Source organism: Colobus angolensis, unplaced genomic scaffold (genome assembly GCF_000951035.1).
Source record: "Colobus angolensis palliatus isolate OR3802 unplaced genomic scaffold, Cang.pa_1.0 Scaffold420, whole genome shotgun sequence".
NCBI classification, from domain to species: Eukaryota; Metazoa; Chordata; class Mammalia; order Primates; family Cercopithecidae; genus Colobus; species Colobus angolensis.
In genome coordinates this window covers 702,917-711,562 of record NW_012117600.1, presented here as the reverse complement: position 1 = coordinate 711,562, position 8,646 = coordinate 702,917, and the positions used below count along the sequence as shown (strand labels likewise).

The 8,646-nt window shown below is 58.4% G+C and overlaps 2 protein-coding genes across 3 annotated transcripts in view; one reads left to right on the top strand and one right to left on the bottom strand.

Moving 5' to 3' along the window:
* The window catches only part of LTK (leukocyte receptor tyrosine kinase), a 10,215-nt gene extending 4,145 nt beyond the window's left edge, over positions 1 to 6,070 (top strand). Inside the window, exons 7-19 of one of the 2 annotated variants that reach the window (XM_011956670.1) lie at positions 601 to 699; positions 1,489 to 1,641; positions 2,053 to 2,148; positions 2,420 to 2,615; positions 3,711 to 3,801; positions 3,938 to 4,002; positions 4,184 to 4,313; positions 4,407 to 4,504; positions 4,647 to 4,739; positions 4,838 to 4,939; positions 5,073 to 5,207; positions 5,281 to 5,371; positions 5,469 to 6,070. In XM_011956670.1, the coding sequence (XP_011812060.1) occupies positions 601 to 699; positions 1,489 to 1,641; positions 2,053 to 2,148; positions 2,420 to 2,615; positions 3,711 to 3,801; positions 3,938 to 4,002; positions 4,184 to 4,313; positions 4,407 to 4,504; positions 4,647 to 4,739; positions 4,838 to 4,939; positions 5,073 to 5,207; positions 5,281 to 5,371; positions 5,469 to 5,717 (1,598 nt within the window). In that variant the 3' untranslated portion in view covers positions 5,718 to 6,070. The remainder of the gene's footprint in view (positions 1 to 600; positions 700 to 1,488; positions 1,642 to 2,052; positions 2,149 to 2,419; positions 2,616 to 3,710; positions 3,802 to 3,937; positions 4,003 to 4,183; positions 4,314 to 4,406; positions 4,505 to 4,646; positions 4,740 to 4,837; positions 4,940 to 5,072; positions 5,208 to 5,280; positions 5,372 to 5,468) is intronic. The other variant, XM_011956671.1, reaches the window with a different exon arrangement.
* A 78-nt stretch (positions 6,071 to 6,148) lies between these two features.
* ITPKA (inositol-trisphosphate 3-kinase A) lies at positions 6,149 to 8,408 on the bottom strand. The gene is made up of 6 exons (XM_011956669.1): positions 8,288 to 8,408; positions 7,996 to 8,212; positions 7,647 to 7,851; positions 7,203 to 7,304; positions 6,849 to 6,920; positions 6,149 to 6,746 (listed from the first exon to the last, which is right to left on the bottom strand). Exons 1-6 carry the CDS (start codon positions 8,355 to 8,357, stop codon positions 6,543 to 6,545), a joined length of 870 nt encoding a protein of 289 aa, XP_011812059.1. The 5' UTR covers positions 8,358 to 8,408; the 3' UTR covers positions 6,149 to 6,542.
* Between the last annotated feature and the right edge of the window lie 238 nt (positions 8,409 to 8,646).

The following is an 8,646-nucleotide window of genomic DNA, read 5'->3' as shown; positions in this document are numbered from 1 at the left end:
GGCTAATTTTTGTATTTTTAGTAGAGATGGGGTTTCACCATGTTGGTCAGGCTGGTCTTGGTCTCCTGAGCTCATGATCCGCCCGCGTCAGCCTCCCAAAGTGCTGGGATTACAGGTGTGAGCCACTGCACCTGGCCCTGAATTTTTATTTTTAATTAAAAATTAACTTTTAAAAAGAAATGCGAATTCTCAGCCCTTCTCTAACATACTGAAGCAGAAACTCTAGGGGACAGTCCCAGTCATCTGTGTTTTGATCAGTCCTCAAGTCTGGAAATGCCTTTGTGCCTGTCCGGGCTGTTCTGTTCATATGTACACACATCATGTATATTCCCACAGAAAGGGACTGTGAGGACATGGGACAGGAGGGGCTCAGGCAGGCAGGAGGCGTCACAGCCAGCCTGAGCTAGGCCTTCAGTCTCCAGCTGATTACCCCCTCCTCACCTCCTTCACTCCCACTTGTGAACAGACAGCACTTGCATCATGATGCTGGAGAAGAGAAGGCCACACTGGGACTTCCACTGGGATTTCCACTGGGAGATTCCAGCTTCTCCCCCATCCCCCATTTTTGCAGTCAAACCCTCCATCACTCTCCACTTCCAGGGGGTGATGCTTCAGAGACTGACAACCTCTGGGCTGATGGAGAAGATGGAGTATCCTTCATACACCCCAGCAGCGAGCTCTATCTGCAGCCTCTGGCAGGTACTGGCCCCAACCCCACCTCTCAGCCTGGCCTGGACGTCTTCCTCAATCCCTGAGCCCACTCCTGCACTGCACTGAAGGGCCACCTGCACCGTGAATAACCTTTTTCATAGCACAGGATTCTTGCATAGCACAGGGTCATTTGAAAAGTGGGCTGTCATCGCGCCATTGCACTCCAGCCCGGGCGACAAGAGCAAAACTCTGTCTTAAAAAAAAGAAAAGTGGGCTGTCAGTTGTACTGGATGCTAGCAGGGCATGCTGCGTGCTTGTCAAGTACCCCCTTGCTATGAATTCACTTCAAATGCCTGGGAGTGTGCAGGCTTGACAGAAGTCCCCCAGCTTCTCTCACTGCCCTTGTAAGCTTGGTGCTGCTCTTTGCTCTAAAGTCCTGGACAAGAATTAACCATGTGGCTGGAAAAGGCATGTATTTATTTATTTTTATTTTTGAGACAGAGTCTCACTCTATCACCCAGGCTAGAGTGCAGTAGTGCGAGCTTGGGTCACTGCAACCTCCGCCTCCCAGGTTCAAGTGATTCTGCAGCCTCAGTCTCTGGAGTAGCTGGGATTGCAGGCATGCACCACCACACCCGTCTAATTTTTGTATTTTTAGCAGAGGCGGGGTTGGCCAGGCTGGTCTTGAACTCCTGACCTCTGGTGATCCGCCCACCTCGGCCTCCCAAAATGCAGTGATTATAGGCGTGTGCCACCATACCCAGCCAAAGGCATGTATTTAATATATCCCAGCCCCAGCCCCACCACACCATACCATATCAGTTCTTTTACTCACAGTCACCGAGAACCACGGAGAGGTAGAAATCCGAAGGCACCTCAACTGCAGTCACTGCCCTTTGAAAGACTGCCAATGGCATGCAGAGCTCCAGTTGGCTGAGTGCCTGTGCCCAGAAGGCATGGAGCTAGCTGTGGATAACGTCACCTGCATGGGTATGTCCTACCTTTGCCCAAGGTCTGGACTCCTGGGGTCACAGACTGGGAGGAGCAGTAGGCCACTGGGAAAGATGGTATAGAGATTTGCTGCGTGCCAGGCCCTGTGGTGGGTGCTGGGCAGGGGATCGGAGATTCATGGGTGCACAGTGCCTTTCAGAGGCATGTCGTCCAGTGTGGGAGGCTGTTTAGATATAGCTATGTAAATGTATATCTCAAGTGACGATTGTTGTGGGAGGTATAAAGTGCCTTAGGGGTGTTCGAGAGGGAGAGGTTGCTTTTGCCCAGGATAAAGGGGGAAGGCTTCATGGAAAAATTAACACTTGAGCTGAGTCTTGAAGCGTGGGTAAAACTTGAGGGTAGAGGAACAGACAAGACCTTCCCACTGGAGGCATCTCTCTTTCTCCCTAGACCTGCCCAACCCCCCAGGCCCTCTGGTTCTGATGGTGGCTGTGGTGGCAACCTCAACACTGAGCCTCTTTATGGTGTGTGGGGTCCTGATTCTGGGTACGAAGCATCTAGCAGGCACAGCTGATTCAAGGCTGCTCCTCTCCAGTGAGCTGGGGTGGGCTTCTGTGGGGTCCCGGGGCTGACTTCAAGACCACTCACCGCAGCAGAGCGGTGGTAGACTCCTCTGGGACTGTAAGATAGGAAGGGGCTGGGGAGGCCTGGGGAAAACGTTTACCAGAATGAGCACCTGGAGGGGTGTCCTGGGCAGGTGGGGGAGGGAGACCTGATGGGCAGGCGGAGGGTGTGCCGTTATTCTCCCCACCCCCAGTGAAGCAGAAGAAGTGGCAGGGCCTGCGGGAGATGAGGCTGCCGGGCCCTGAGCTTGAGCTGAGCAAGCTTCGAACCTCTGCCATCAGGACGGCCCCCAATCCCTATTATTGCCAGGTGGGGCTTGGCCCGGCCCAGTCCTGGCCTCTGCCCCCAGGTGTCACCGAGGTCTCCCCAGCCAATGTTACTCTGCTCAGGTGAGTCTTCTGCCTCCTCCTGAGAACCTGCGCAGTCTGAATCCCCACCTCTGATTCTCTCCCTGCTGTAGTGAATTAGAAATCCCAGAAAAAATCTGGCCCACATCCCTTGCGTACAGGAGAGGGAGGCCCTGAGAAGCTCCAGAAGGGCAAGGAACTTGCTCAAAGTCACCTGTCCGTCCCAGTTCTTAGAATATGATCTCGCAGCTGGGCGCAGTGGTTCATGCCTGTAATCCCAGCACTTTGGGAGGTCGAGGCGGGCAGGTCACCTGAGGTCGGGGGTTTGAGACCAGCCTGACCAACATGCAGAAAACCCCATCTCTACTAAAAAATACAAAATTAGCTGGGCGGGTTGGTGCATGCCTGTAATCCCAGCTACGTGGGAGGCTGAGGCAAGAGAGTCGCCTCAACCCGGGAGGCGGAGGTTGTGGTGAGCCGTGGTGAGCCGAGATCACGCCATTGCACTCCAGTCAGGGTGACAGAGTGAGACTCCGTCTCAGTAAAAAAAAAATATGATTTCGCGCCTGTAATCTCAGCACTTTGGGAGGCCAAGGCAGGCAGATCACCTGAGGTCACGAGTTCGAGATCAGCCCGGCCAACATAGTGAAACCCCGTCTCTACTAAAAACACAAAAATTAGCCGGGCGTGGTGCCACGTGCCTGTAATCCCAGCTACTCGGGAGGCTGAGGCAGGGAGAATCACTTGAACCCAGGAGACAGAGGTTGTAGTGACCCGAGATTGCACCACTGCACTCTAGCCTGGGCGACAGAGTGAGACTTTGTCTTAAAAAAAAAAAAGAATATGACTCTTGGAGCCCAGGGATCGCCTCCCTCCCAGGGCGTCTGCAGGGAAATCCTCATCATGTACTCCCACCTTGACTCTGACCCGCACCTGCCCTCTCTTTTGCCTTGGCTCTATGCCAGTCAGCATCACCCTTGCAGGGCTTCTACTTGGGGACATGCCATGGTATGGAGAAAGTCTATATAGGGTCAGCTGGGCATATGGCAGGGGCAGGGGAGGTAAAGGGGATACTAGACTTTCTAGGACTCTTCTCCAGGCCGCCTGCCCATTTCCTTCCAACCTGTCTTCCTGCAGAGCCCTGGGCCATGGTGCCTTTGGGGAGGTGTATGAGGGACTGGTAATTGGCCTTCCTGGGGACTCCAGTCCCCTGCAGGTGGCTATCAAGGTGAGAGGAGTGGGACTTCTGGCTGGGGGTAGAAGAGCGGAACACCCTGAAGGGAAGGACAATGACTACAGCTAGGGTTAACCCCCTTCCCGATGTGTCCAGGGCAACTCAGAAACTGTGCCCCTTTCCTCCCCAGACCCTGCCAGAACTCTGCTCTCCTCAGGATGAGCTGGACTTCCTCATGGAGGCACTCATCATCAGGTGCATGTGGGACCAGGGGCAGGGCTGGAAGGCGGGAAGGGAAGGCTCAGGAACAACTTCTCTTCACCCTGAGGCTGAGGTAGCAAGTCAGGGGACACAGAGGGCCTTTCCAGCTTTGTGGAGCCTAGAACATGGTTCCATCTCCCTGCTGGTGACGGGGTATGTCCACCACCCCACTCAGCAAGTTCAGCCATCAGAACATCGTGCGGTGTGTGGGGCTCAGCCTCAGGGCCGCCCCTCGCCTCATTCTGCTGGAACTGATGTCTGGAGGGGACATGAAGAGTTTCCTGAGGCACAGTCGTCCACACCTGGTGAGACCCTTGTCTCAGCCCCCCGGGCCCCTCTAAAGACCCTGTCCATGTGTCTGAGACCTGCATGGACTGATGTCCCTCTGCCTGACCCAGGACCAGCCATCACCTCTGGTCATGCGGGACCTGCTGCAACTGGCCCAGGACATAGCCCAGGGCTGCCACTACCTGGAGGAAAATCACTTCATCCACAGGTTAGGAGCAGTCCTGGCTCAGGGGACCCCCACCCCAACTCCCTCCCCAAGGAACAGCCCTTTCACACAGCTTTTAAGGAAATAGATCAGGAAGAGCAAGAACTTCTGAATTCTGGCAGTGATTTTTTTGCCTACTCTGTAGGGATATTGCTGCGCGGAACTGCCTGCTGAGCTGCACTGGGCCCAGCCGTGTGGCCAAGATTGGGGACTTCGGGATGGCACGAGATATCTACCGGTGTGGGATTTGGGGAGGTGGGAAGGCTCTTGCTCCAAGGGGATTTTGCCTGCACCTTGGTGGTAAACAACTCATCATTCATCTCCTCCCTCCTGTAGGGCCAGTTATTACCGCAGGGGGGACCGGGCCTTGCTCCCAGTCAAGTGGATGCCCCCAGAGGCCTTCCTGGAGGGCATCTTCACATCCAAGACAGATTCCTGGTGATAATACCCTTCCCCTTCCCCTTCTCCTATGTTCCCCTCCCCTGAGGCTAATCCTGTCCTTTCCAGCCACCTCATGTGAGGGGAGGCTGCACCTGACGGGTCTCACTTGGTTCCCCCACTTGTGATGCAGGTCTTTTGGGGTGCTTCTCTGGGAGATCTTCTCACTGGGCTACATGCCCTATCCTGGGGGCACCAACCAGGAGGTGCTGGACTTCGTCGTTGCAGGGGGCCGGATGGACCCTCCTAGGGGCTGCCCAGGGCCTGTGTGAGTTGAGTGCTGCCTGGGAAGGGAGGTCCTTCACAACCATGGGTGGGCATGAACTCCTGCCTCTCCCCAGGTACCGCATCATGACCCAGTGTTGGCAGCACGAGCCTGAGCTCCGCCCCAGCTTTGCCAGCATCTTGGAGCGTCTTCAGTACTGCACTCAGGTGTGCCCCTGACCTAATCTGACATCCTGGTCTTGTGGGTCAGGAGGCGGGGCCAGAAAACTCTATGCCCCTGTGCTCCCTGACTCTTCCATTACAGGACCCTGATGTGCTGAATTCACCCCTGCCAATGGAGCTGGGGCCCACCCCAGAGGAGGAAGGGGCTTCTGGGCTGGGGAACAGATCTTTGGCGTGCCTAAGACCCCCACAGCCCCAGGAACTGAGTCCAGGGAAGTTGAAAAGCTGGGGAGGTAGCCCTCTTGGCCCCTGGTTTTCCTCTGGCCTCAAGCCCCTCAAATCCAGGGGCCTCCAACCTCAGAACCTTTGGAATCCCACCTATCGCTCCTAAGCCCCAAGGAGCCCTGAGGTTGAGGACTGAGGCACTGAGGGTCCCTCCCTGTACTCCTCAGGCTCCTGGGTGGCCTGTTATGCCAGCAGCCCCTGTTCCCTGCAGTCTGTGCTGTGTGTCTGGGCCTGTCTCGGGGCTGGCCTGGCAGCACTGCACTTGACATGCTGGAAACCAGCCCAGGCCTCCCAGGGAAAGGCCCAGCCACTTCCAGCTTTTGATCTTTGGGCCAGAGGCCACCTTACACACACGCCAAGTGTCCATGGGGAGCACTGGATTGCCCTCCTACTATGAGCATCCTTCATCTGGGCAGAACCCCACCCTGCAGATGCTTCTAATAAAAAGTGCTTCTCGTCTTCCAGCCATCTGAGTGGATGCCAGGGATACAGGAAGACGGCACCAGAGGAGGGAGGGGCCGAGGGCTGAGGCACAGGAAGCTGCATCTTGTCTTTGAGTTTTATTAGGAAGGGGAGTCCATCGTAGTGTGAGAGGTTAGACCAGAAGGTCTAGGCTTGCTAAATAAAATCCACGGTCTGGCCCCTCTGGAGAGGGCAGAGCCTCCTCAGAAAAGCTGGCCTGAGGAAGAAGCCCTTTGCCCCCTCCCCTCCTGTAAGTTAGTGTCATTTGGCTCTGGGAACGCTGGGGCCCGGGGTGGGCGAAACCCCTGGCGTCGGCAGTGCCCCCCCTTAGTGGTTGGCAGCTGGCCCTGCAGGACCCGGTGAACTGCCCTGCACCGCGGGGCTCCAGTCTCAAGCCGGCATGCACGGTGGGGACAAAGCTGCAGGTCCACATGTCAGGGCGGCGGCCCACGGGGACAGGAGTCCAGCCTCATCTCTCAGCCAGGCTGGCCAGGATGCCAATGAGATTGTCCAGCCCCAGCAAATAGCCGTCCTCGCGATTGCCCTCCTCCCAGGGCCGCCGGTGGTCCAGGAGCTGGCCATCGGGGAGGGGCGTGGTCTTGCCGAAGTCGATGAGCCACACGCCGGCGCGATGGCAGTGATCGTGCACAAAGAGGAGCGAGCTGCCGATCACCTGCGAGCCCCGCATGGTCAGGCAGCGGCCCTGCGCAGAGACGCCCCCGCCGGGTTCCCGCCCTAGCCCTCGCGGCCAGGCACCCAGGCGGCCGCGGCTTACCTCGTGCCTCCTGAAGAACTCGGAGACCTCCAGGGTGTCCCGGATCTGCTGCAGGCGGTTCAGATACCGCCTCTGCAGAGGGTGGGTGGGAGAGGACAGCAAATTAATTAAACGCCAAGTGAGCCCCCGCCAAAGATAAGGAGCCGGGACCCAGACTGGGCTTGGCAAATGCCGCTGTGAGGAAGACCCAGGACCCCGCCCGGCATGGCCCAGAAGGGAAGGAGCGTAGAGCAGGTGCGACCCAGTGTGGTGAAGGCCACAGTGGGGACACAGCCGAGGGCACTGGGCCAGATGACAGGGGCAGTCCCTGGCTTGAGGCTCCCTAACACCTCAGGGTTGGGATCCTGCTCTTACCAGCACTTCCTCGTCTCCTTGCACAAACTCTTCAAAGACGCGAAGCACCTGCTCCCGGCTTCGCGTAGTCTTGAAGTCGGTGCTGCAGGAACCGTCCGCTTTCTGGAGGCGGGATAGGAGTGTCAGGGGCCCCAGGCCCGCCAGTGGGGAAGAGGACAGTCTAGGGCAGTGGTACCTCCCAGTTGCAGGGGGCTGCAAGGCGGTGGGAGAGGGCGGAGGTGCAGGCAGGGCGGGAGCAGGGGAGGCGGGCGCCGACAGATCGGGAAAGACAGCGCGCAGTGGGGCTGGGGCGGTGCCAGTGGAAGCGCGCCTGCCCCACGCGAGGCGGTGGGAGAGGGCGGAGGGGCAGGCAGGGCGGGAGCGGGGGAGATGGGCGCCGACAGATCGGGAAAGACAGCGCGCAGTGGGGCTGGGGCGGTGCTAGTCGAAGCGCGCCTGCCCCACCTTGATGCCCTCGATGCGGAAGCCGAGCGTGGTGCTGGAGCTGATGCCTTCCCGCCACTGCATGTAGCGTGGCTTGGTGACTGCGCGCTGCGCGTGCTCCTCCTCAGTGGGCGCTTCAGGGTCCACCGCCAGCATCTTCTTGTACATGTCCTTCCGTAGCTTGGGCCGCTCACGGGCTTTGGTCAGCTCCTCCTCTAGGTAAGTCCTGTGGGGGCGCCGGCAGCGGCCAGGGCATAAGGGGGCGCACACGGAGACCCCTTCGAGCTCTCGCCCCGGGCGCCCCTCAAGCAGTTGTCCCAGCCCCGGACCCCTACTTGATCCCCCAGCCGACCTGGCAGGGCACGCATACCTGACGCCCATTTTGCAGTCGAGCACGCAGGGCCCGTCGAAGCCATCTAGTAGGTCCTGCAGCTGCAGGTAGCTTTCGCCGTCGCGCTCCACCACGCCGTGGAAGGCAGGTACGCAGCCGCGCAGCGCGTCAGCCATCAGCCGCGCCAGGCAGTAGCGCTCCGGCTCCGAGCAGCGCTTCAGGATCAGCCCGCTGGTGCCCGCCGCCTTAAAACTCCCTGTGGACCTGCATCCGTCAGCGCCGCCCAGCCCCTTCCCGTCGCGGGCACCTGCCTACCCGCCCCGCGGCTCACCTGTGTGCCCCGCCAGCTGCACCCAGGCGTAGCGCTTCTTGAAAGGGCTTATGACCGGCAGATTGACCATGGTTCGGATCTTCTGCCAGTGGCTTTTCTGAAAGCGACAGGGTCAAGGTCTGCAAATCGGCGTCTCGGCAATGCATAAGCCCTCCCTCCACTGAAACAGGGTCTCACCACGCCCCCGACCCACCGGAAGCAGCTGGGGCTGGATGAGTCATTCATTCATTCATTCACTCTGGGAAGGTTTATTGTGCGCCTGTGTGGCGGGCGCTGATACAGGAGCAGTGAAGGTGATTCCAGCGTCTCCAATGAGCTGTCAAGAGCCTGGACTTAGCATCTGAAGCCCCCGGTTTGCG

What these genes read in the sequence shown, in the direction of transcription:
- ITPKA (XM_011956669.1), bottom strand. Translation starts at nt 8,357, where the DNA reads ATGGTCAATCTGCCGGTCATAAGCCCTTTCAAGAAGCGCTACGCCTGG. An exon ending in GACTGCAAAATGGGCGTCAG is followed by an intron (nt 7,852 to 7,995) that starts GTATGCGTGCCC and finishes GCGCCCCCACAG; the next exon opens with GACTTACCTAGAGGAGGAGC. An exon ending in TCCGCATCGAGGGCATCAAG is followed by an intron (nt 7,305 to 7,646) that starts GTGGGGCAGGCG and finishes TCCCGCCTCCAG; the next exon opens with AAAGCGGACGGTTCCTGCAG.